The sequence below is a fragment of the Salminus brasiliensis genome, chromosome 4, assembly GCF_030463535.1.
Source record: "Salminus brasiliensis chromosome 4, fSalBra1.hap2, whole genome shotgun sequence".
Lineage (NCBI taxonomy): Eukaryota > Metazoa > Chordata > Actinopteri > Characiformes > Bryconidae > Salminus > Salminus brasiliensis.
Genome location: NC_132881.1, coordinates 29,957,350 through 29,983,642, shown reverse-complemented (window position 1 = coordinate 29,983,642; position 26,293 = coordinate 29,957,350). Strand labels below are relative to the sequence as shown.

The following is a 26,293-nucleotide window of genomic DNA, read 5'->3' as shown; positions in this document are numbered from 1 at the left end:
AACTGCACAGTGATAAGAACATAATCTACATCTCACTGCTGACATCTTTCCATGAGGTGTTCTCATTTTGTTGATAAAAATCGTGAAAAGCACACAGATTTACATTAAGACTGGTAATGCTTAATAACTTAAACATCAAAGTAGACTGTACACTAGTGCATCACAAAAGAAAATGTGCAAATTTAAGGATAGCGTGTATCAAAACTGTACATTTGCTGAATACTGTGCTTTTTGGTTGATACTTCTAAAAACAACCAGACAAGTATTGCAATTCTTTTCTTGATTTGTCATGAATATTTACCACCTTCATTTGATAACATTTATCACAAGTTAATAAAAGAACAACAGTAGAGTTAATGTACTAGCTTACATATACAGTATACAATACAGTTGCCTCTAACAATTTAAATGCGTGCCCAAACACTATTACTCACTTCACAAATTCCATCCACTTTTCTCTATAGACACAAAACTGCTATGGCCTTTAACCAGCTGTCACATTGTTCTGTACATTGTTGAAAATAGTGAGCTAGCAAAGTTGTAATGTGAGGGTAATACTTTAAATAATGGGTGCTCTTAGGTTTCACAATAAAAGCAAGTTAAGGCCTAGACCTGGACTACACAGCATTCTGTGTGGCGATTCTCCATTGAAATGGAGATTTAGTCCAGGATTGGATTTCATTTCTGAGTTTGATCAGTCTTATTGTGGACATGCTTTTTCTTCTGCTTAGACTAATCAATCTTTCAACAAAACATACTATACCCTGGGCATTTCACAGTTCATTACTGTAAAGGGGAATTCTAAGCAGAAAGAGATGCTGGGGCAATTTTGCGCAGGAGTTTGTTGAGAGCAGCCACCTTCTCTTCCAGGAGGAAAGACTTCTTCTCTGCACTTTTCTGTCTCTGCTCTGTTACCTGCAGAGCCTTCATGAGCTGAGAGTTCTCAACATAGAGGTCCTTCAGCAGCAGGTCTGACTTGGCGTTCTTAGCCAGCTAAAAGTAAAGAAACAAATAGATTTAGGTAATGTAGCTCCCTTAACTTCCTTAGTCATATAAATCTGGTGTTATTAATGTAGACTACCTGTTCTTTCAACTGATTGACTTTCTCCTGTAGCATCAGACGCACACTCTTTAGCTTGGCTTCCACCTCCTCCATGCGCTCCTGCATGTTCTCCATCACCTTCTCATATTGGTCCTGTTGGTAAACAAGATATGACATTTTGTACTCTGAAAGCAATCTTAAGTCAATATATAGTTCTTTAAGACACATTGATGCAGACTATAGGTTACTCCTGCTAAAACAGACATTAAAATATACCTTTTTGCAAAGCCTGTAAGAACATACCACACATTTAGCAATAATGTTACATATGTGTATATAAAATACATTGCACAGAAACAATAACAGTAAATCTGGACACTGCGTGGTGCAAGAAACAGTCTAGAATATCTAAATGCCTGCCATATTTAACATAACTAACAACATCTAGAATATATGTAGAGAGTGGTCAGGTTTATGATTAACACAAGCAATTTAGTTTGGTTACATGTGTTTATGTTGAATTTACTGTAGTTAACAATATTCACACAATACTTCTGTTTTAGTTGTACAAACACTTTAAAATGAGTGGAAACTAAATGTGACTTAATTCTGAAGACCCCTTCTAAAAAAAGAGGGACTGACCACAGTGACTTTACCTGCTGGAGGTTTAGCTGAGTGCTGGCCTGCTGGGCCTGAGACCGAAGCTGCTCTACCAGCTGCTGTGTTCTGCTCTGCTGCTCAGCCAGCTGAGCCTGCAGGTGGGCCAGTTGCTCTCGGGTACCAGTGCCTACCTGCTCCCGAAGCTGCTGCACCTCACGCACATGCTGGGCCTGGCTCAGTGACAGATCAGTGTTTGCCCTTAAGGCCTGCATGATGAATAATAAATAGGATTATTGTGAAAATGCTTGAACCATTAAGAAAACCTGAGTACATCAGAAATTTTCCATACTTGCTCTTCAGCCCTGTGCTTGGCAGTCTCCAGCTCTGTGTTTTTATTCTTTAAAGTGAGGCATTCATGTTTCACTCTTTGAATATCCAACTCCTGCATCTGCAGCTTTGACTCAGAGGCTGCCACCTGAAAATAAAAGTAAACACCACAAATGTCTATTATACAAAATCCACCATCACAACCCTTGTCAAATCTCTTGCATCACAAAAACTATCAAACTGTTGGAGACGGTCAGCCTTTAAAAAAAAAAAAAAAAAACAGAAACTCACAAACAGCATCAACAGCAGCAATGACTAACCTTGTCCAAGAGCTCCTGGTTGTGCATGCTCACAGCCCTCATCTCTTCCTGCTGAGCACTGACTGCTGCCTGCTCTTGTCTCCTGAGATTCTCCTGCAGTTGCTCCTTCTCTTTACAAAGCTCACGCATCCTAGCTTCAAGCTCCACGACCTATAAAAACAGCAGTAGTGGAGTTTGAGAAATGATAATTGTTTTGATTCCCATTACAATCAATCAGATGTTAGTAACTTCTATCCCCACTTTCACTTTCAAGTTATATGCCCACCTTTTCCTGAGACTCATTCAGCAGCATGCGGTGTGAAGACATCTCCTGGATGTGAGCATCTTTTTCCTTGCTCATTGAATAAAGTTGTGAGTGAAGCTGTGCTGTCTGGGTATCAAGAGTGGTGATACGCTCCTGAAGTGTCTCCAGCTGCAATATAGATTCTTGGATCAGAAAAAAAACATGACCCGAAGCTTTGGGAAATTCCAAAAAGTGGCAACATCCTCACCTTCTTGTTTCTGTCCTCTGCTTCCTTCAACAAGCGGTCCTTGTCCTGCTGCAGCGACTGGTTTTTCAGAGTAAAGCTGGTCAGTGCAGACTCCATGTCAGTCAGTTGGTGGAGCTGTCAGGGCAAAAATACTAAATGTCCATATACATGTTGAAGATGGTTACAACAACAAATTGAGAGAACATGTACCATACCTTCTCCTTTACTGCTTTTAGCTCCCTTTCCAGATGCTGCTTTTCCTCTTGCTTGCTGACCTGCAGGCGAAGCTTCTCTCTCTCCAGCAGGTTAGAGGTCTCCTGCAGCTGTTTGACAGCCAGAGCTGCCTCTTCCTGCTCCTGAGAGACCTGTGCAAGCTTTTCGGTCAGCGTCCGAACCGCTCCTTGATCAGAATGGAGGCGAGAATTTAACTCTGCGTTCTCATTGCTCAGCTGCAGGTTTCGAGCACTCAGGTCCAGCACTTCCTCTCGACACTTAGAGTTCTGCTTTATTGAGAGAGAACACAGTTGTATGCTTACAGGTAATTACATGGAAAACATTTGATCACACAGTTAAATGTAAATGGGGAAATGTTCTTGCCTCTTTGTTTAACCTTTCCACTTCTTCCCGGATTGTTGTATAGTCTTTCTCCATCTCCTCAAGCTTCTTTCTGAAAGGATTAATAACAAGCCATTTATTCAAATGAAATGGGAATTAATTACTTACAGAATAATTCTGCAGAATTCATCTGATATGCTTCTCTCCTTACCTCTTTTTGCTGACTTCCTCCTCAAGCCTCATCACATCCTGGTGCAAAACTGCCAGTCTTTCTTTCAGTGCACTGTTTTCAGAACTAACCTCATCAAGTTGAGCTCTATAGTTGGGGGAAGAAAGGAAGAGGATATCTAATATTAAATTCGTACTCAACCATTAAATAGTTTTCAGGGTAATATTACATGAATGCACAAATTATTTAAAATAAATAAATAAATAAAAATAAAAGAACAGAACTGTCCGCAAAACAAAATTAGTTGTGAGAGGATGCAACACCACACGTAGTGTCAATAGGAAGTGTATTAAATATTAATTGCTAAAAATCATGCACAATAAATCAAGGAAGCTTCAGTTAGTAGGATGCAAGTGAAAATTCAGGTCTTGCTACAGAGGTCAGAAAGATCAAAATGCAAGTAGGAAGGGTTAAATGCAATTTCATTCCATGACACAATCCGGTATAGACAACAGAATGGTGAGTGCTCTTGCAACTAGGTCATTCAACTCTTTTCATCCATGTCGGAGAAGCAAAACAGTGATCAAGGCGGCGAGGATTAATCTGTTCTCTTATTTTTCATCTACCACGCCGAGTGCCACAAACCTGTGTGGACTAGCTGGGTCCATCACGGTTTCCAGAGCCACGACCAGCTTTTCCATCTCCAGCAATTGCTCCTTCATTCGGCTCTTCTCTTGCTCAAATGCCTCCTTCACCCGCCGAGCATCTACCTGCGAGTCCATCAGTGACTGCTGTAGCTGATTGGCGCTGTTGTCTGCCTCTTCTCTTATAGAGCACAGCTCCTTTTCCTTGTTCTCCAAAAGGCTAGTCAGAAGTTCCACCTCACTAGAGAGATGGCTGACATTTTGAAATAAGTCCATCTTCTGACGTACCTCGCTCCAGAGCACGTCCATCTCTTTGGCTTTGGCTTCTAGCTGATTCTGAAGTTCTAGCACATGGCTGTCCCTGTGCTGTACCTCTACTCTAAGCTCCTCAAGGTCCTCTTTGAGCTTGTTTGCCTCAGCTTCCATTTCCACAATCTGGGACGAAAGCTGGTCTGAAAGTCGACAGTAACTGGCTCTCTCCTGTAAAAGTTGGCTTTTCTCCTCCTGTTCCAAGTTCAAGCAAGTCTGGAGCTGGGTAACCTTGCCCTGCTCCTGGCTAAGGGCATTATGCAAGTTTTGGGCCATCTCATTCAACTGGTTCCAGTCCTCAGAAAGCCTTTGAACTTCTTTCTGAAGGTCCTTTAAAACAATGTCCTGAGCTCTTAGTTCCTCTACAAGCCTTTCTCTTTGCATCACCACAGAATCCAGCTCACAAGCCTGTCTAGATAGGTCTTCATCTCTATTTTTCAGTGCCTTGTGTGTATCCTCTAGGTTTTCTCTAAGATGTTCTAGTTCTCTTTTTTGTTCCTCAAGCTGGCTTTGCTGCTGGACAAATGCAGAGGACAGACTATTGTAGTTTCCCTGCATTCTTTCCTTTTCCTTTTGTATCATCTCAAATTCTGTTCTCATGCTCTCCATCTCCTGTCCAAGCTGACTCAGTTTATCTAGAAGCTCTTGTTCTCGCTCTTCATCTTTTGCATGCCTCTCGTCAAGCTGTGACAACTTGCTGAGAAGTTCTTGTTCTTTGGTACTTTCTACCTTTTGTCGGGAAATCTGGTCAACAAGTCCTCTCTTCCTTTCTCGTTCTGAATTAAGCTTATGCTCGAGTTGAGTTACTTTATTGAGAAGTTTTTGCTCAGCTTCCTTCTTAATGTCCATCTCCCTCTCTTTGGCATGCAATTCTGAGGTCAAATTCTGAATAAGTGCATCCTGCGATTTCATTGAGATGGTGTTGTCCTCCAGCTGGATGCACATCTCCTCCAGCTTTTCCTCTAGTTGCCTCTGGAGACTGAGCAACTCTTTCTCAGCTCTACATTCTAGCTCTGCTTCAGTCTGCATCCTGCAGATGCACTCTTTTAGCTCCCTGACCTCCTCCTGGTGCTGCTCTTCCAGTCTCTTCCTCTCCCGAGCAGCGCTGCTGCAGATCCGAGCCTGCTCTTCTCCCAAACGTTCTGTGCTGAGGAGACGCTCCCTGCGCACCTCCTGCTCCAGCTCCTGCACTCTAGCCTCCCATGTCCCCATCTCCCTGCAGTGCTGCTCAGTCTGCTCCTGCAGTTGTAGCTGCAGTCTGCACTGAGCCTCGCTGTACTCAGCCTTGATGTGCAATATCTGATGCTCCATTTCCTCCCTGGTACACAGCAACATGCTACAGCTTTATAAAGGAATATCTACATCCAGTGTTTAGCTGTCCTGGATACCAAGATACCAGACATGTTGAGGAAATAAATATTATCAAATGAAATGTAAATAAAATTGTTTGGGGTAGGAGCCATGCACAATGTGGAGTTTCATACAAAGGGGTGGGATCATCTGTTCTAGAAAAGTGAAGTCAAAGTAAAGTACAAATAAATGTAATTAAATTTAAAGGCTGCTTAATGAGATCACTGATGGTAATGGTCAATTGTAAATCGTTACCCAGCACAGTAACCATGCACCTACAGCATTCATGGCAATCATGGCAATAGATATTACCTATTATTATTATTATTATATATTACCTTATTGCCTAGCTAAAGACATCAGAAAATGCATTGTTTTGCATTCAAAGCATTTTAAGTTAAAGGTCTAAATATCAGGTATATAACTTTGGATGACATTTTCCATCCAAACCAGTCATTTTAAAGCTATTTTTTTGCTAAATTCTCTAAAAGTTATGGATATGGACAGAATAGAGCAGTACCAGCAGACATCGTGGTGGCAGTGTAGCCCAAAGTTATAGCAACACACAACCTCTGCCATATGAAAGAAAATCTGACAGAAAGGAAGCCTGCAGTGGAACCTTTACGACACCTATGCCTCCTTTGTCTTTTTGTAGTGAGTACATTATCACCACCTTCTTTACCATCGCAGTGTTTGTTGTTTCAGAAGCCTTTGACTACAAAGCCCTCAAGTGGATGTATTGCTCAACATCCATGCCAATGAAAGGGACACATGAGAGTATGTGGGTAAGAATGGTTGGAAGTTATAACATTTGAAATGTTTCGTACGTGAAGGAAGCATAAATGAGCCTTCATGGTGGACTCATGAAAAAGCTATGCTTTTAGTGGTTGGTTTAGCCTGGCACGAATATTCACTAATGCACGAATGCTCGCTATGTGAGTAACCCACAAAAAGCCATGGTCCCAAGGCCTGGTTTGCATAGCAACCTGTAGTCAAGAGTCTGGTGGTGATGTGCATGCTTGTCTCAGAAACCCTCTTCTCCCGAGGTAGTCATTACTTTAGCTTCAGCTTTAAGGCTTTCACTAGTGGACTGGATGTTTGTAAATCTTGGGGAAATAAATATAATGAGTTAAGACTGTTACCGTTTTTGAACTGGTCTGATCAAACTGTTTAGAGTTCACATTTTCTTCCATTTCACTTCTACTTTGATTTTAATTCAGCTGTCGATTAAGAGATCACAGGACACACCCACCTAACACACAGCACTTCCTGATCCATCATCAGCTTAAGCTCAGCCTCCAGTTGGTCCTTCTCTGAGGTGAGCCGATGGACGATGTTGCTGATCTCACGGGCGTAGTTCTGCTCCAGTTCTGCCTGTTCCCGCTGAGCCCGTCGCTCCTGCTCAGGCCCCCAGGCCACGCAGTCACCTTTAACCCTTAATTCCCCCTCTAGCCTCTCCACAGTCTGACGTAGCTGCTCCAGTCGTCCCTCTGCCAGGGCCTTCTGCTCCTCCAGCTCGCTGATTTCCATCTTGTAGCCCTGTGCAATCTCTTTCCGCTCAACCTCCATATTCTGTTTCATCAGCTCTATGGTCCGCTCATAGAAATTTACCTATTAAGAAAATTTCAGTAAAATTCAGGCCTTATTTCAGTGAAATGTAACAGCTGATGCTTGATGTTTGTAGTCTGAAATGTACTTGGTTAATTTTGTACTGAAGGTGTGAGGGCACTAACTGTGTGTCACACCTTGCAGCCTGGATATTGTCTTTCAATGTTGCCCATTCTTATAGGTCTCACCCACTGTCCACAAAAAAAACTAAACTTTTAAGGTTACTTAATAACTTTCGAGGCAAATGGCAAAACTGCGTGACTAATTCACAAAATTTAGTCACGCAGTTTGCACAGACTTAATTGGCACTTTAGACTTTAGAGATATTTTGACAATGATTGCCTATATTTTGTATTTACTACCATTTTTCTTCTTTCTAAGGACACAACATTTTGGTTCATGTTGTAAAAGCTATATTTCTTTTTTTGTCTGTGTACCTTGGTCTCCAGCTGGATCTTCAAATCCTGGACCTGTTGTTCATATCTCTCCTTTAGCTGCTCCATCACCAGCTCTGTCTCAATGCTCACTGTTGGAGCCAAACTTTCCAAGGAACCCAAGGCTGTCAACACATCAAAAATAGCATTGTTTAAGACATCTCTAGTCTTTGTTAGATACGACTAATCTGATGCCTTAGCATAGCTTACCGTTCTTGTCAGAGCTTTTCTTGACTGGAGGAGATGTGACTCTCTTCATTTCAGGGTCATCTATAAGGTAAACAGACAGAAAGAACAGTTTGGTCCCAGCTGGCAAACACGCAATAAGTGCCATTTAATCATAACATCTGATTACCAAAAACTCAATTTCCTAATGCTAGAAATGCTATTTACTCTAAAATGTACCTGAATCAGATTCAGTGGTCAGTGCTCTGCGGCTGGACCAGGTGAGAGTGGAGAAGCTGTCCCTAGATCGTCTGCTTCTCCTTCCTGAGCTTTGACACTTCAGTACTTCTAGTTCGGACCTCAACTCGTCATTCCTGTCCTGCAACTCCTGTTGCACAATACACTTCCAGTCATACATTGGTATGATAACACCAGCCTGCTAGTGAAACTATCTACAACTAGAATCACAATGATTTTTGGAATCGTTATCAGCAAAAAGCTAAAAAACAGAAAACAAACAAACATGCATGCTATGCAGATCTATTTGCACAGTAGCATCATGCCACCTAAACACTCTGTCAGAGCACACAAAATGTGAAATATTAGTCAAATCTAACCTTCTAGATCAGCATCCTGATAGATTATTAGATTTGGCTGATATTGCAAAACAATATTTGAAGACATTTATTGTGCTCCAGAATCTGCAGTTTATTCATTTAACCATTTTCCAGTTACCTGCTGATAATATTTGAAACCATCTACAACATGTTATATTTCTTCATAATGCTTCTACAGGTGATACGTTTCATTAAATGTTTATGTACTGTGTGTATTATGTATTGTACCTACATAAAAATTATGTTATATAAATAGGACAACATTGGCAGCCCAGAATTCCCACAACGGTGCATCCCAACAAAATTACAATTAATGAATCCTTGAAGAAACCTAAAAGTGATGACTCCACACAGCATTTTAAGGTAAATAAAATATAAATGCATTGGCCCTGTCATCAAGAAAGTGAGTTCAGCTGGCCAATAATGTTACATTAGTGGCAGTTTAAATACATGCAGTAATTGGCTTCATGTGAGGAGCAGGTCAAGGTTACCTTGCTAGTCTTTGTACCACATGTTAGCCTTATGCCTAAGACTAAAATTATAAAAGTTTTAAATAAAATTAGAGAGAAAAAAGTAAAAAGCAGGAATGCACTAAATATGGAAACTGTGGGCTGATTCCAATACACAACATTTTAACAAATACAGTAAAATGAATTCTATTTTAGCACAGTAATGCAGTGTAATCTAAACAGTCTTGCTCTCTGGGAGTTAACACATCAAATATGAGTTTAAAATATCGGTCAGATCTGAACACTTGTACTTTGTTTAAGCAAATATCTGCTGATGCCGATATGATTCTGAGATCATTGTGCAGCCCTGAAAATAAGTATTCAGAACCATTATTTACTGACTAGGACATGTTTTACTTTTCACTAAATGCCATTGTCTCCTCTTCCAATGTGACAACACTAAATAGAGGTAACTAAAACAATTAACACCCCAAGAGATGCTCACCCTGCACTGAAGTTCATACTCCTTAATGATTCCTGAAAGACGCTCCTCCTGGCTCAGCAGTCCTGCGTTGTTTGGATCTAAGCCACCGTACTGTCAATCATATCAAATACAGTTCAAACACATGCCATAATCCCCACTCCAAACATTTCAGAGGAACCATACACAAAACTTCCTGACCTTGTCTTGTAGCACATGGTCTAGATCCTGCTTTAATTTAGAGACGGTGCGTTCTGATTCAGAAAGCTTCCCCTTCAGAGCACACAGCTCCTCTTCCAAACGACTGTTCTCCTGTAACGACAGATCAGTGGTTACTTAACCTGACACCACACTGCTGACAGAAACATACACCACAGCTCTCCCTTCTGAGGAGTGTTCACAAGGGAACCAGAACATTATGCAGGGGTGTAAGACAATATTCACTGAAAATTTGTGGTTTATGGAGATTTGCCTGGTATAGCAACAGTTATCATGCATTTTCTGGTTGCAGAGTTGCAGTTCTCTCTGTCTCCCTCTAAAGAGTTTATAGGGTACAAGAAAATATGTTTTTTATAAGCGCATGGTCTAAGCGTTGCAGTATAAGCGTTGGAAACTGCTGCTTTGTAGAGGAAAACAGAAGGGATGTGGCTAAAGTTATAATGTGCTGTGGTCACCTTAATGGCAGTGGTGGCTTCTTCCTGCAAAGTGGCTTCTTGGGTCTTGAGTAGTTCTACTTCATCCCTCAGCTTGGCACTCTCCCTCTCCATCTGCTGGAGCAGCACCTCATTCTCCTGATCTGTCTCACTCCTCAGAGCAGTCAGCTTATCCCTGAAGTCTTGTTCCAAATCCCTGCACCAAGAAGAATGGGATATGTTTGTTCTTACTGTTATAAGCTGTTTAAAATGCAACTTCAATCTTAACTTGTATGAGAGGCTTACTTGATTTTAGACTCATTAAGTGACTCTATGGTGGCATGACGGTCATCAATCTCTCTGACCAGCTGTAGGTTGCGTCGGTCTGCCATGTCCAAGTCAGCCTTAGCTTTATCCCTCTCCTGACAGGCCTGGTTTGCCAACACCCTAAAATAGAGACAAATAAAAACCATGTCATTCCCAGATGTCTTGTCATTTTTACTCAAGCAGGAAACAGCAGCCATTACTGTTTATACCGTTACAGTGCAGATTTTTGTACTTGGCAAAGAAAAACACAAGCTGCACAACACCACTAGATGGAGACCAACACCTCATTTAAAATGAATGTTCATTGACACCACAAGCTGTTTTGCCGACCAAGATCATAAATCCTACTGATCTCAAAAACCTACTGTAGAAACTGGATTTCATCCTTGTAGGAGATGAGGGCAGCCTGGTGGATGCCATTGCCACTGACCAGCAGTTCATTGTCCAAAGCTAACGTGAGCTCAGCAAGGCTCAGCCGCTCTTCCAAGGAGAAGTCCAGAGTCTGCAGAGGAGTTTTAGAAAACAATGCATTAATGATACATGGCTAATAAGAACAATGATCATTTGTTTTAGGTTTTCATGCATTATAAGAACACTGAGAACACAGAGTATGAATAGCAATTGCCTGAAGACAGCATAGACCAAAAGATTAAGATCAAGAGAAAAATTTGCTAAATAAAATGACAACAACCAATATTATGGTTACCCACATGACCTCTAGAGCATCAGTCAAAAGATCCCCACAATAAATGAGAATACTTTGCATGGATCCTCATCCAAATCAAGAGATCTAGGTCCAAACAGACCTTACAACTAGAAAGGCTAGTTGTTATCTTTGACAAGATGAGGTAATGTTACCCAGGCTGTTGTTCCTGACTGCATGTGGAACAGTACTTGGCATCAACAAGCGTTTAAATTGTGATCCTACTTCATAAGTATGAAATGTCGGCTTGCATTCATAGAAGCCAATCCCCAGACAGGGTCAGGAGAAAGAGTTTTAAGACTAAAAACAGTACCTTCAGTTCCAGCAAATTCAGTTAAATTCTTTCTCATCTCTGCTGTACACACAGATTCTGCTCACTTTGCGAAAAATTATCCAGTGCTGACCTGTAGGATATCCCTGCTGTTGCGGATTCCTTCCTCGGTCCACAGAGCAACAACGCTCTCTGGGCTAGTGCAGCCCGAGCCGTCATCCAGCCGGGTCAGCAGCCTCTGGCCTACCGTAGCCGACAGCAGCGAGGGCGAGGTGGAGCGGCCCACTCGCTCCTCGAGAGCCTGAGAGAGCACAGGGAAGGACATGACAAACAGAAACTAAAGCAGCATGCTTTCACTGATCCAACCCAGTGAATAGAATCAGTGAAAAAAATATGCTCTGACTATTCACTCCCACACCACCATCTAACACTGGACAATGCGAGCCTGGATAAAGCCATGGAATCTCAATGGTAAATAAAATAATTTCACAGTCAGAGCACTAATAATCCAAAGCTCTCTGGTGTTGTAACCTTTAAGCTGGCTTAGCCTAATTTCAGCAGCAAAGCAATACATTCATATTACAACACTGAGAGTGCAGCCTGTACTTTTAACCTACTTTTATTCTGTCTGCTCAACTGACATATACACTAGTTCTAAATTCAGAACTAGTTTAGTTTTATTTAGAAGTAGACCAAGGCTGGAATGAAAAATAAAAATAAAACCTCCTCATGAAAGTGTATGATGATGTTAGAGAATCACCTCATGGGAGTCTAGAGTGTCATCTCCAAAAGACTCAATGTTGTCTTGAAATCCCCACGTTATTAAACTCAAGCCAGGTAAGAGCCCTGAAGCACAGTACATTTTGCCAATACTCTACATTACTTCAGTTGTAGAAGTCAATCCCTTGTTACTTTCAGAGGGCTGGAAAACAGAGGAAGCCCCACCTCCCAGTTAGCTTAATTACTTCCAGCGTCTGCTGACCTCAGTTATTTGGCCTGAAATTGGAGCTGTTTAAACAGTCCTTTTGGCAGACAGGTAAGTAGTTAGCTGCCTGTGTTTTCTGCCTGTCTGAAAATACAGACATGGCCCCTGAAATACATAGGGAAGGTTTCTTAGTTTCCTATTATTCCTATTTTAAAAAGAGTACAAACATTGGCACTGGGTTTGCTCACCTGTGAAAAAGCTCTCTGAGTGGTAGGACGGACAGGGGTGGATGCAGCAGTGGGTGCAGGTAAGTCTCCATGTCTGAACAGACCTTTCTGGAACTCACTAAGGCTCACCTTCCCATCCTGGTCTTTGTCCAGTTTTTTGAAGAGAGCATCCAGCTCCTGTATACAGAGCCATTCCAATGGTTAAGAAAGACTTTCACATAAACAGCAAACAACAACAAGAAATCAACAATAAACTGATGGGGTCTATCTGCCTCATTTCTTTTGTTACTGCAGACAAAATTACATTTTGAACTTTTGAACAGCATATTTTAATAGAAGTCATGTGTAGAGCAATACAGTAGAAGAATGCAGGAATGCAGTGGCCTTGAAACATTTTGTATGTTTTGCGGGAGATGTTGGCTGGGGTCTATACCTCAACTAAGGCCCCTCAAAAGAGTAAAATCAACAGTTGAAGCACAGTAACACTTGGGTTCTCTTCCCACAAAAATGAACTGGAAGTCCCCTCTTACTTGGGATGTGGCTTTATGGGGAAATTCCCCCAAATTATAGTTTTGAGTAGAATGAGGAGCAAAGGAAACCCCTATGTTAATCCATTTATGAATGAGCCCCAAGAAGAACAAGATGAACACCCCCCCCCTCTCTTGTGTCATCGAAGTGAGTGCCAACCACCATACTGGAAATGGCTTGTTTTGTATGACTGTACCTCAGACTGTAGATCCTTGAGGCCGATGTGGTCACAGACCAGTGATAACTCCTGGCGGTTCAGTGAGCCACCAGAACCGACCCCCAGCTCCTCCCACACTGCCTTCACCTGCCCATCTGTCACTTCCTGGCATGGACCAGTGTACGTGGGATTTCCTAGACTGTCTGGCTTCCAGCGCTTTAACTGACCTGCAGCACACAAACATTGCATTTCAGAGTTCTCCCTAGTGTTTTCAGTGTTTCAGAGAAAAATGTCATTAAACATTAGACATACTGCAAGAACAGTCACTGCATGCACACACATCGTATCGTCGCAGTTCCATAAAATGGCAAAAAAAACTTAAATTACAATTAAACTTAGCATAACATTTTATACCATGTAATTTTGGAGCATTTCTATTGGTCCATTCATGGTGGAAACTTTTTTTATGCGATCTGCCAAAAAGTTAAATATCTCAAATATTGAGATATGGTTTTGTGTTTTTTGTGTGACAGTGACAATATACTATATAATAAACAATCAGTTTGTTACAAGTGCGAATGAGCTGCATATACATAATATATGATACATTTTAGTTCTTGCAGTATATTTTTTATAATTTAAGTTTAATCCAGAATTCCACACAAGCCTCTTAATTTGCTGCCTAATGCCTAATGCAGTGTATTGCAGTAGTTTTACAATAAGCCTTTTATACGTGGTGGAGGAGTTTATGAAAGATGTTCTTAAGTAAAATGACTCCAAAGGAAACCTTTTTAGTATCTCTACAGTACACATCAGACAACTCCGTTTACATCTCAGTGATTGTATTATGCCGATATTGTGCAAATTGGTGAAATTTCCCATTAATCAAGACAGCCCTGAAGTTAACAATTACCTTGTGCCTCAAAAGAGTGTTGAATGGACTCCTTGTTGCTTCCTGTGTCTTCATCAGACTTCAGACTCTGAAAGAGATACATCTGACAGTTGAGATTACACAGATTATGAAAGCCTTGCCTGCTATGTAAATAAGTTATGTTTTGGTGCCACAGCACAATGCTGAATTGTTGTGTGGGCTTTATGAGTTTGTCTATGGTCATAAGCAGAAAAGCGTGCAGTGACATGAAGTACTACAGCAGTAATGGCAGACTAAACAATGACCATAAGGAATTCCAAGCCGCCAACATTACTTGTGCTACAACGAGCAGGAACAACTGGCAGACTGTGGCTTCAAGCTTTAGAACGAGGTGGCACATCTCTTCAGCAAAAGGGCCCTGCAGCCTCACACTACGGGCTTATGGCCTCATTCCTGAGTGTGGCTTCAGCTCTAATGACGTATTATGGCTTACATAAGAAACCGTCCCGAGTGTTGGCCAAAAATTACTTAACAGCTCTCCTGACAAACTTGATTTTTAACGCTATGACGGCCATCACTGAGATCCTTTTTTCCAGTTCTGTTTGAATGACCTTACAAGGTTAAATAAAGCATGGACTTTGCTGTTGGTTTTCTGTTGTTGGTATAAACAACATAAATGTCATAAATTGACAAATGTCAATTGTCAATATTTAAGGTACAGTTTCTCAACGAAAAAAGGTGTACTTGGGTGCATTTCAGCTGCTCTTTTTAAGACTATTTACGGCAAACGCTCAAATTGACGATCCACATCAGGACACCTATATTAGTCAAAAAAGCCTTTCACACCAGCAACATGAGGCACCACAGAGGTAATGCGTGCGCCAAGCACCAAAATAATTTTTTGGGGGTCAATTCCAGCAGCTTCTAGGCAGAAACCGTACAAATGCAGTATTCTCGACAATTGTACAATTTAGGCCAATAAACATATCAACAAACCCCTATATTGGAAGCCACTGGAGCTGAAACTACAGCTTTAGTTATATTCCACAACAAAAAGTTACTTGCCACATGATTTTGTAAACAAAACAGCTAGCTAACAAAATCTAAACATGCAAATAAGAATGTGGTCTATAACAGCTAATAAAAAAAAAATCTAAGCTCAATTACAGAAAGCTTATTTAAGCAATACACAGACAATTAAGCCATGCGTAGCTTGTATTCCCCTGCAGGACAAATAGAAACAGCTTCCGCCTCTCGTATGTGTATCGCACTCTGTGAAATAAACATTATTCGTTATTCTTGGCGTGTACAAACGCAAACATTCAGGTGATGGAATTAAAGTTAAGATCTAAAACTCAATTTAACCCTGTTTTTTTTTTTTAGTTTGTTTATGTTCTACTAATGCAGACACACACTAAATGTAGCCATAGCCATTGCTATGTCTGTTGTAAACATGCCTATCCCAAGTGTTTAAAATGTGCCTGTACTCTTCTGGTGGTGCCACAATAGATTCCAGTCCAGTTTCACAGTAGGAAAATACTTTCTGTGGTGTTGATTCTGTATAGTATATGGTTAATGGTGAATCTTGAAGGTGGGGGAAACTCGTATATGCTTTGGGGTGGATTTCTGGGACATTCTAATGCAGAAACCAGCTATCATTACAAATATAAAACTAAATGTCACTTTTGTCTCTTATTGGCCTTTATTTTAGTGGATTTTTGAAAGGTTATGCAGTTAATATAATGCGTGCATGAAATCTTAGAAAAGGAAGATATTTTTTTGCAAATGACCACAAAATTGCATTCAAGCATGAAGGCCAAATAAGTAAAGGCCAAGTAAGCAACTGTATTATTCAATCGCTGTGTTAAAGAATCAGCTGAAGGAGATATTCTGAACAGAACACACTGATAAAATCAGTCTTGCTAAACATGGGTCACAGTTTGGCCACAAGCAACAAGTGATTAAACACAGGCTGCTGAATATGGAAGAAGCCACAATCAATTTTCATCAGCTTTAGGTATTGACCAACATTACATAACTGCCCACAAACAGCTTTTCAGCAGAAAAGACAGAGCGCTTTGTCTGTTTGTACACACTCTCTGGTTCTCACTCTTCTGTATCTCTCTGCCCCCAACCCACCCCCCCCCCCCCCCTCTTAATCACACTCTCTATTTCCCTCTGTGTTTCTAAGAAGAGATTATAGTCAGAAAGCTTGTCGTGCTCTAAATCCCCATAACTTCTACATAAAGAAGCATGTACACAGTGTGGGGTGACCTAATTTTCTGCCCTTTTGACCAAATGTAATTTGCTGAGTAAAAAAAAATAGTGAGATTGAAATAAACCAAAGATGTCTTGTTTGACACAAAAAAATATGAAATTCATCAGATATGTGCATTATACATATGTGGGGCAGTGGTACAGACATTCTGGTGGGCAGAACGTAACATGCTACGTCATACTTGGAACAACGCATGTTATGCAATGCAACATTAAATGCTGCAAAGGTCGATGTAAAAAATTCATCAGTGCCAGTTCAATTATTTACATAACAAGAGCTGCTGCTCTCATGAACATTCCAGGAGGATATGAAATCTGTGATCAGAGCTGCAGCAGGAATGACCCCCTTCCCCCACAGCAATTTAGTCTACTACTTTGGTCATTTTGCATGTTTCTCTGACCATTAAATAACACAGCCTAACCAATTTACACTCAATTCAAGCCCTCTGGGAATAAAACGAAGGAATCAGCAGGGGGCTTAAAGCTCTTTACATAATGGTTTAATTTCTGGACTGTTTAAAAAAAAGGTTTATGGCTTGAGTTGCTCTGATTTCTGTAGAGTAATATATAGATTGACAAGATTTGCCATGTCATACAGAGGAGAAAGTGGCTTAAAAACCATGTAATCTCTCCAGCTGTAGGAAAGCGCGTGCCTGCTGGGTTACATAAAAGCCCTAAATATTTCAAATGGATGAGCGAGTGAGGGAGAAAATCTGGTATGCAACTATGTGTTTCTAAAACGAGAGAAGAAGCAGTAGACGCAATTACAGCCAAACCCTGCTCTTGCTTGGCCTGTGCGCTGCCCAGAGTAATGCAGGCCACTTCTGCTCCGCTTAAGACTAACATGAGCTCTCGCCCTTGTCTCCACCCAAACCAACTAAAGAAGACCTGTAATCCCAGCTAAACGCATCCAGCCAAATCACTACAGCTGACACACAGCCATACAGGCACTAAAACGCACACTGGCTCAAATGAAGCCTGGCAAAGGCTATTATAAACACCAGGCAATGGTGTTGCCTGCCAACATAAACTCAGCATGGACTGTAATGTGACTGACTTCTCTCTGCCTAAAGTCATAGCGGGGGGTCTGATAAGAGATCCCTCTAGCCATGACCTTTTTTCCACGAGAGAAGAAGCCCAACAACCACCGTTGGTTTAGGAATGTCTCTTAACACCCAGAACAATGCATTTAGCAGTGGTGTGCTTCCCTTCCCCCTCATACATTGACATGGATGGTTTTGAAACAATGAGACTGATACAGTAAAAGATTAGCAGTGGCAACCGCAAACATGGCTCTTTTTCTTTAGTGTTAGGACAATATGATAGCTCATCTGAAAGTGGGGGAAAAACAAAAGCTACCAGGCCCAGAACAAAAGATATCAGGTCTAATTCATGGGCTCATCATAGGTTTCCACAAACAGGTGTTTCTCTGAATAGTGAAGGGTGGCCACATGAAAAACACAACTCAGGAGTAAGACACAGTTCCTCAGGGTGCAGGATGGGTTTTCACTAACTGCTTTTGTCTGCACAATCATGGGAAAACGAAATCATTCCAGAAATACAAACACAGGCCCTCAGGGTGCGCCAGAGGTTTCCACAAACAGCGTTTCTCTACACAACCGTGGGCCACAGTAAATTACTACCACTCAAAAACTATACAAGGGGAGTGAAAAAGTGAATCGAACCACCCTTTGATCACCAGCCAAAAGGAACACTGAGGCTGGTGGAGGTGGGGGTGCAGAAAAGGCAGCCACTTGCACATTCCGAGCTGCCGCACTTCCTGAGTGGAGAGCAGCTGGGCTTAAACTTTTAGAGCTGTAGTCAGTCAGTGGCTCAGGTACTCTGTGCACTAACCACACTATGCAAGTATAAACAGCACTAAAAGAAACACTGAGCAGTGGCCAACAAAGGCTCTGGCATTGAGCTGTTTTCAAAACCTGTCTGAATATGTTAAGAACGTGCAGAGCTGTGAGTGTGTGTGCAGTCTTGAGTGGGAATGACATGAAAAATCTCAAATGCCTTTTCATTTGGATATTACCTCTACGCTCTCCAGCGAGGTGGACCGCCTGAGCTTTGCCCTCCTCACACCTGTAGATGGAGCTTCATCCTGGTCCGCCCCGAATGGAGGCGAGTCCTCCGAGTCCGCTGTCAGAACTGAGCCTGTTTTGTCAGGCCGTGACCTGCGACCATACCGCTTGGTCCCCTTTACAAACTTTGGCTTCACCTCTTCTGGGACTGCTAAGGGCAAAAAAAAACAACAATGACAATTAAGATAAAGTGAAATGCAAGATAAACAGAAATACTTCTGTCAATAAATGCAGACTTAAAAAGGCTTATCACTGTCAAGCTCCTTTTCTGGAACCTGTTGCAGCTTATAGGATAGAAACTGCATCAAAAAGGAAATGAAACCCTGAGGGAAACATCCCAAAGCCCCTGATCACCGGTTCACCATCTGTGTTCCATTCCAGGACTAAAGTAATCAAAACTGAAGTACAGAAAATACAGCAGATATGATGTAGGTACATTTAATATTTACATTTACATTTATGGCATTTAGCAGACACTCTTATCCAGAGCGACTTAAAGTATTTTGCTGTTTACCAAAGAAAAACCTTATAATAGACTAATAGTTCAAAGATACCTTTAAGCTTAGACACTTCTAAACACAAGACAATAAGGTGACCATAGTACTCTATTCGTCCAAGTATTCTCTAAAGAGGTGGGTCTTCAGTCTGCGTTTGCTGCATCAGCTCATTTTCAAATGGCCATTCATTTCCACAGTCCATAGTAAATAGTCAATGAGGACAAATGAATTTAAATCTCAGCATCTACATTCCCCACCCAAATCAAAGCATACCTCAGAGCTCAGAGTAGTCATTACAGTCGCTTAGCGGATGCAAATAGACCCTCTGCCTGCTCCTTCCCAATAGAGCAATTACAGTAAATGATTCCATAAAATGCAGAAGCGACAGACCAGCAACTGTTAGTAAAAATGCAGGACTGAATTCCATACAAAGCTGAATTACTTCACATCACAGAATCAGCCTTTAAAATACCAGGATCTCCAAGTCATTTAACCAATAAACTAAATGGTTAATTGGGTGCTGTGGGCACCCTGACCAGTCACAGACATTTAATATGTCTGAATATGGATGAGTAAAGTTATTCACATGATCCAACAAATGCACGTTATTTAGTCAAAAATAATGCAAGCCTATCTGTATCCATGTCACATTAAATATTCACCAATGTGTTTTTAGTATTCTGCAAGTCATACCAAGATGACGCCTGGTATACTGTATTGAGTCTTACCACTGCCCTAACTATGGCAGACTAGGGGTTTAATTCCCCATGCAAACACACCATGCTATACAATCTCCATGGGCAAACACCCTGCTATAATAATTCTCTGGCAAGACTCCAAACACTACTTTCACTCACCTCTGTAACATGAATAAACTGCAAGTTGTGAAATGCTGTAAATGGCATATTGCAGCAGGCAGTAAAAAATGTCAGGAGTGGCCAATTAAGCAAAACTATTACACTGCATTGTAATTTTGCTATCAATACATACTAGTACTTTTTATTCATTTTATTTGCTTCACTACATCAAATTAAACTGTACAATGCACATTGTTTATCACAATGAATTGTGATGCCAGTGAAATACTGGCATATTGCCCACCTATACAATTTTGTATTTGGTCAGTGTCATGTAGACCTACGCACATACCAGCGTTGTACAAAATAAGTATGTTTTATGTGTTATAATATAAATATGTATAATATGAATTTTTTTGAGTAATGACTTAATGACTTCAATATATATACTAAATATACTGAGGGCATATTTAACCACCACTCTATTTGAGATAGATGAATTTAAAGGATGTAATAAAAGCAGCAGATATTCCACAGGTGTGAAGAAACTAATTCAACATATTCTGTCTTCCAAACTTCATGAATCATGGTAATAAATAAGAAGCAGCTATTTAGTTAGTCAAGCTATCGTAGCCCTTTTACGCATAGTGGCGAGATAGGTGACTTTGGCTTTGCTAAGGAGATATTTTGCACACATCATTTTGCATTAACAACAACAACTAACAACAACAACTAAGCACAACCATGAGACATTGGGAACATGTGGCAGTTGTACACCACAAACAATATATAAGCTAGGGTTTAAAGTAGGAAATCAAATTTATACGGGTGAATAAAGGACATGGGAGCTACACTGGCCTGCACACACACCAAGTGTGGAATTTGAATTAGACGGTGGGGTTGTGTACCTGGCTCCAGGTAGCTGCTCTCCTCTTCAGATGTAGAAAAGTCTAATGATCTTGACAACACGGCCACAAATCCCTCCTTGAACTCTTCAAAGTTCACCTGGAATCACAACAGAAGAGTATTAACATATTTATAAAGCACCATCCAGGTAATATTTTCCTTTTCATTTGGTCTATTAAGAGTAAGAGTACTCATGTACATAAGAATAGTATCTTACCCTTGCATAATGCTGTGGTCCAAGAAGCGTGTCCAGCAGTAATGAGAGATGGGCATCCAAACTCAGTTTATGGCACAGAGCGGTAAGCTCTTCTTTGTCCAGATAACCGGTGCCTGTGGTATCACAGCTATCAAACTCCTCTTTTAGCTGAGCCACATAGCGGTTCTGCTCTTCCTCATCCATCCCACCACATACTGCAGAACCAGCTGGATCTGTAGAGCAGGGCAGTATATTGTAGATAGGAATAAGTGTGTGTGTGTATATATATATATATATATATATATATATATATATATATATATATATATATATAATAACCATAAACAACAACACTGCATTGACGTGTATCTGTCTATTCAGCCAACAGCACTTTAGCTCTGCCATTATTCACACTGAAGGGTTGCTTTATCCCAGATTGAAGTGTGGTTTAGCCACTAATGGTTAAATAGTAATGTGGATTCATCATGGTTTTTATATGGTCGATATTAGTAAGAGAGAAAGAGAGAAAGCGAGGCTTAACTCGGCTCCCTGTCTGTCAGCTTCTTGTTCGACCTCTCCGTTCCACCTTAAACAGCGCAGCAGCCACATTCAGGAGCCCGGGCGCCAGACTGTAGCCGCTGCACCATTTAAGGTGGAAATGAAAATTCGATAAAGAAACCAACTTCAGCTTCATTAGAGAGAGAGAAACCCGAAACGAAACTCAAAGCGGGGTGTTTTTATAACACGTATGTCCTCTGAATGGCTGGAAATATTACTTTCAAAGTCGCTTTGTTGGTTAATCCAGGCTGTGTCCATTCACCACAGTGGACTGCGGCCGTTAGGTTAGTTAGCTAGCCATCTATCTTCCCTGTGGGCTAAACGCTTCACCATGGGAACGGAGAGACTACGGCGAAACAAAAGGCTCAACTGTACGAAGGAGAAACTTCGTCCTTTAAGCGCTGAGCGCAGTCGCTTTAACTCAAATTCTCAAACGAGCAGTGGACGAAAATATGTGGAAACCTGTGGAGAAAAGGATGCAAGCGTATCCACAGTGGTGAAATGTGAGTTCAGCTTACCGTTTTAACTGCTCGCCGCCGCCACTCCGGAGAAAAGTCCTCTCGGTAAGAGTCCTCTCTTATCCTAAGCTCGCATGACTCTCTGAAGACAGCAGTGCTAAGTGCAGTTTCCCCGAACCACCAAGACCCATTACATTTACTACCGCCTAACAGACAGCCACTAACGGGACGGACACTCGGTGGAGAAGTAGCTGGTACGGGGAGGTACTTTACCGCTCTTTCAGTGATGCCCTGTGTGACAACACGGGCAACAGGCTTGCTATTTTGCAGCCCCTGCTGGTCAGGCGGTTCATTTTTGGAGCGAATTGCCTCGGGAATAAAGGAGCTCATCACAAGCACAGCCTGCCTCAGCATGACCAGCCTGACCAAGCTAGTCAACCAATATGACCAAGCCTGTTGACCCGCTTAACCTGCTGGCTTATCAGCTTACCTACCACCAGCTTTTCTACCACTTTGACCATCTTAGACCATCTAAAACCAACTACCAGCTAAAGGTCTGGTCTTGAGCTGGGAGCTAAGCTTCACAGGAGGGAAATGACTGTCTGTGTGTGAAATATAATAATGAATTAGACAAGACAAGACATTTGTGCCGTGAAATACACACACATACACACCAGTAAAACACTCCCTGTGACTGTGAGCACACAGCAACAATGGTGGGCAGCCATGGCTGTGGTGCCCCGGGAGCAGAGAGGGTGAAGGGCCTTGTCATCAATAGCCCAGAGCTCTGACCGCTGAGCCACCACTGCCCTTTATTGCTTAGATGTTGGCTACTATTAATGATAAGGTGATATGCAGTTTATTTGGACTAGTATTATTACTGGACTGGCTCCCACACACAGGTTATGATAAAAAAATAACCATTTAAATATGTTTGATACCATGATACCAACGGTCTCTTTAATCTTAATAAAAAATACACACAGCTTTGGAGTTGGCAGATTACCCTGAGGAAATAAGCTGCAGTATCAGGCTGTAACTTAAATCTCATAACATTATTTGTTAAGCACAAGTTAACTAGTAACGACTGAAATTCTATGAAAAAAAGTGTGTGTAGTTGTAATTGGCTGATTAAATGTCATGGAAATATTGATTTTTGATTGTATTTTGAATATTGATTGTTCTGTTTATGGGGCAGAATGAGTGTACAGCATAGCAGTGAGAAATATGACATTTTATTTTTATTTTATCGTGAGTGTGTGTTTATAATTTGTTTAAATATTTGTTTAAATATGCAAACCCTTTGCAATTACCTGGATTTCTGCTTTGATTAATAAAATGTGGTCTCAAGTCAAGAGGTGTTAACTGTCAACTGTATGCAGATACACAGTGGAGTGGAGTTACGTTCCTCAAGGACCACCATACAACAAAAAGCAACCCAACAGACACAGCACTTGGTGTAGATGATGAGTAGATAAGACTGATTGCACAACAAGCTGTCCTTAAAGAGGTGGGAAACCCAACCCAAGGTATCAGCAAAGGATCTACAAAAGACTTTACAAACTAAAAAAACATTGCAGCCCAACTCCAGTTTGCCAGAGAACATCTAGATGTTTCACAGTATATCTGGGAAAATGTTCTAGAAGCAGATGAGACAAAAATGTACACATGTGCAATGCTTTTGCACATTGCTCCAATGAGTTTGGAGGAAAAATAACACTGCACACCAAAATCTCATCCCAACTGTAAAGCATGGTGGGGGGAGCATCATGGTTTGGGGATGCTTACACTTATTTTTTGTTGCAACGGTACGCTTATTTGAACATATAAAAAAAAAATAGGTATAGGTACACATAACATAAGATAAGATAATCCTTTATTAGTCCCACAGTGGGGAAATTTTCAGTGTCACAGCAGCAAAGGGATAGAAAGACAAAAACGTAAACATAAATTACCACTATATACACAATTTAATAATAGAAGTAAAACAAAAAACAATAACAGGGTAAAAAAATCACAATCACAGAAAATGTATAAAATAATAAGATAAGATAAGATAATCCTTTATTAGTCCCACAGTGGGGAAATTCTCAAAATGGTGAGAAGGCAAAAATGTTTAACTTTAAATGGAGGTCAATGTTTATTCCAAGAGATGTAGAGTATTTCTATATGCATATTCATCCAAAATTATTTACACAGTGTTCGAAAAGCTGGAGAAAACTAAAAACGGACCAAAATAGAGATACATGTTTTTCATTGGACAGCAGCAATATACACACCCACTGAGATGATTAGTTCAGAGGTGCAGAAAGTCTCAAAATGTCTTGCCAAACTTGCCTTAAGGCTTCTTAACTTCCTGTTCCTCATAACTCACTACAGCTTCTTAACTGACTACAGATGAACTGATGCCAGATGAACCTGGCATGAAATATTCAGTTGATCCAACTAGACAATTTAATGCACTTGAGCTGAGTCGTCCTAATAATTGGAAAATGAAGTTATATAAAATAACCAGTTTGGCCACATTTGTTTTTGATTATTTACAGTGTGACTTTTGTGCCCATATGAAAAAGGGTTTGTTTGACAGCACTCATTGGATTGACACACAGTGCAGTGGGAAAGTCCAAGGAGCTAAGAAAGATCTGAGAAGGATCTATATATATTTATGCGAGTCAGGAATGTCTCTTGGAGCCATTTCTAAACAGCTGCAGATTCCAGAATCGTCAAATCATTCAAACTATTGTACAGTTAGTGATTTACCTACACACTCATCACATTTCACTAATTTTCATAAATTTATGGATTTCAGTGATTTTTTTAACTCTTTTTTTTAAACTCTTATTTCTGGGCCGAATAAGTGTACGACATTTAATATTTGGTTAAATGTAAAGTTGCACCTTGACCAGACACTTATGGTAAGCATCAACACATATCCAGAAACCTGGCTATTTGACCACCCTCTTGGCAGACTTGGTAGAGTTCAATTACATTTGTTGATTTCCTGGCACTGACCTGACGTTAAAGTGCAGTCCACATAGTTTTTAATAGAGTTGAGGACAAGACTTTTATATGTATTACCAGTGTGGAACATCACAGATCCAGAGGAGGGTGCATAGCGTAATGATGGGGTGGACACAGGCCACCATGATCAGCAGGAGCTTCAGTCTGGAGAGCAGCTTAGAGCACACCTTGTAGCAGCAGCCAAATAACCCTTATGGCCATTTGGCTGTGTTGTTATCAAGATACATGCCATTTTCATCTCAAGAACGGGATGTTAGATTTGTTTTAAGGAAAAATGGAAAACAAGACATGGGGGGGGGGGGGGGGGGGGGGGGTGGTATATGTTTTAATGTAGCCAGATGTCCACGACCAGTCCTGAATTCTCCATTCAAACACACCCGGTTTTAATGAGGTATTTCCGGGGGCGAGAAATACCTCGGGGTGGGCAATGTAGCCATGGTCAATCTTTGACTCTGAATGTATGTTTACATCTGGATTATGGCTACAAATCGGTAGGAGTGAAAATTACAGCCCTTATGCCGTGCTCTGTTCCGCAGTATTACTGCTTAATTTCTCTAAACCTGTTTATCAGGACATCGCCTAACCTGACTGCACGACTGCAGACAGAGAGCCATTTCACTTACAGGCTGACTGCCTTTAGCCTTCTGCTGCGCACCGTGAAGCCACGCCCACACAGTGACCGTATGCGCTACCAAAGACAGTATCAGTAGAGACCGACCACTCGGTGGGAAAATTAACAGGGGGAGGGGGAGGGGGAGGGCTAGTGTCGCTCACCATGGCGGCTCTACTGAGGAAAGCGTCGCCCTTCGATGACAAGAGCCAGTCAGCTTGTTGGAAAATACGTGGCGCTTGAAATAAACGACTCCAAACAACTCTCTCTTAACTCGCGGCAACTCCTAGTTTTAAACAAGACAATTAGCTAAAGGTTGTGGTTAAAGAGATTGCAATAATTTAAACATGATATCTAAATTTAATTGTCATTGTATTACATTTTACTATAGTACGCTGTCACAGATTGTTGTATGACAGTCATTGAATTATTAAAAAAATATTTCTCAACCGAAAATACATATTTTGTGAAGATATGCGCATGCGTATTAGCGAGAACGAAAAAAAAAAAACCCCAACAACAACAATACTTCTCTGCTTTATTTCAGCCAAACGCGACAAACTCTTTAAGCTGTTTGCGTCCGCTGTTATCTCTGATTCAAAAACTGCGTTTTTAACATTTCTGTGACTTCTAATTTCGGAGTTAGCGCTATAACTCCGACAGTGCTGGTCTTGTGTAAGGGGGCGTTGCCAGAATGGCTTCCTA

The 26,293-nt window shown here is 41.1% G+C and overlaps 1 protein-coding gene across 4 annotated transcripts; it reads right to left on the bottom strand.

Annotated features, from left to right (window-relative positions):
• Positions 1-22,205, bottom strand: ninl (ninein-like). Of its 4 annotated transcripts, none has more exons than XM_072677950.1 (28): positions 22,018-22,205; positions 20,963-21,174; positions 20,748-20,844; positions 18,497-18,696; positions 14,224-14,290; positions 13,350-13,537; positions 12,647-12,802; positions 11,607-11,774; positions 10,865-11,001; positions 10,479-10,619; positions 10,215-10,389; positions 9,742-9,852; positions 9,565-9,654; positions 8,234-8,381; positions 8,039-8,098; positions 7,832-7,953; positions 7,039-7,397; positions 4,129-5,754; positions 3,526-3,630; positions 3,357-3,426; positions 2,975-3,259; positions 2,781-2,894; positions 2,555-2,701; positions 2,290-2,439; positions 1,992-2,117; positions 1,699-1,908; positions 1,082-1,195; positions 1-993 (listed from the first exon to the last, which is right to left on the bottom strand). In XM_072677950.1, exons 2-28 carry the CDS (start codon positions 21,143-21,145, stop codon positions 802-804), a joined length of 5,541 nt encoding a protein of 1,846 aa, XP_072534051.1. In that variant the 5' UTR covers positions 21,146-21,174; positions 22,018-22,205; the 3' UTR covers positions 1-801. The 4 variants fall into 4 exon arrangements, with proteins under 4 accessions (XP_072534051.1, XP_072534049.1, XP_072534050.1 ...); XM_072677948.1 differs by lacking the exon at positions 22,018-22,205 and adding an exon at positions 21,718-21,783; XM_072677949.1 differs by lacking the exon at positions 22,018-22,205 and adding an exon at positions 21,718-21,783 and having other exon boundaries at positions 18,497-18,693.
• Between the last annotated feature and the right edge of the window lie 4,088 nt (positions 22,206-26,293).

Bases quoted from the DNA above. Each gene is read 5' to 3' on its own strand.
- ninl (XM_072677948.1), bottom strand. From the start codon at position 21,757: ATGGACACAGCCTGGATTAACCAACAAAGCGACTTTGAAA. The intron at 8,382-9,564 runs GTGAGCATCTCT...ATTGTGCAACAG, and splicing joins AGTATGAACTTCAGTGCAGG to GAGTTGCAGGACAGGAATGA. The intron at 2,895-2,974 runs GTATGGTACATG...TTGCCCTGACAG, and splicing joins TAAAAGCAGTAAAGGAGAAG to CTCCACCAACTGACTGACAT.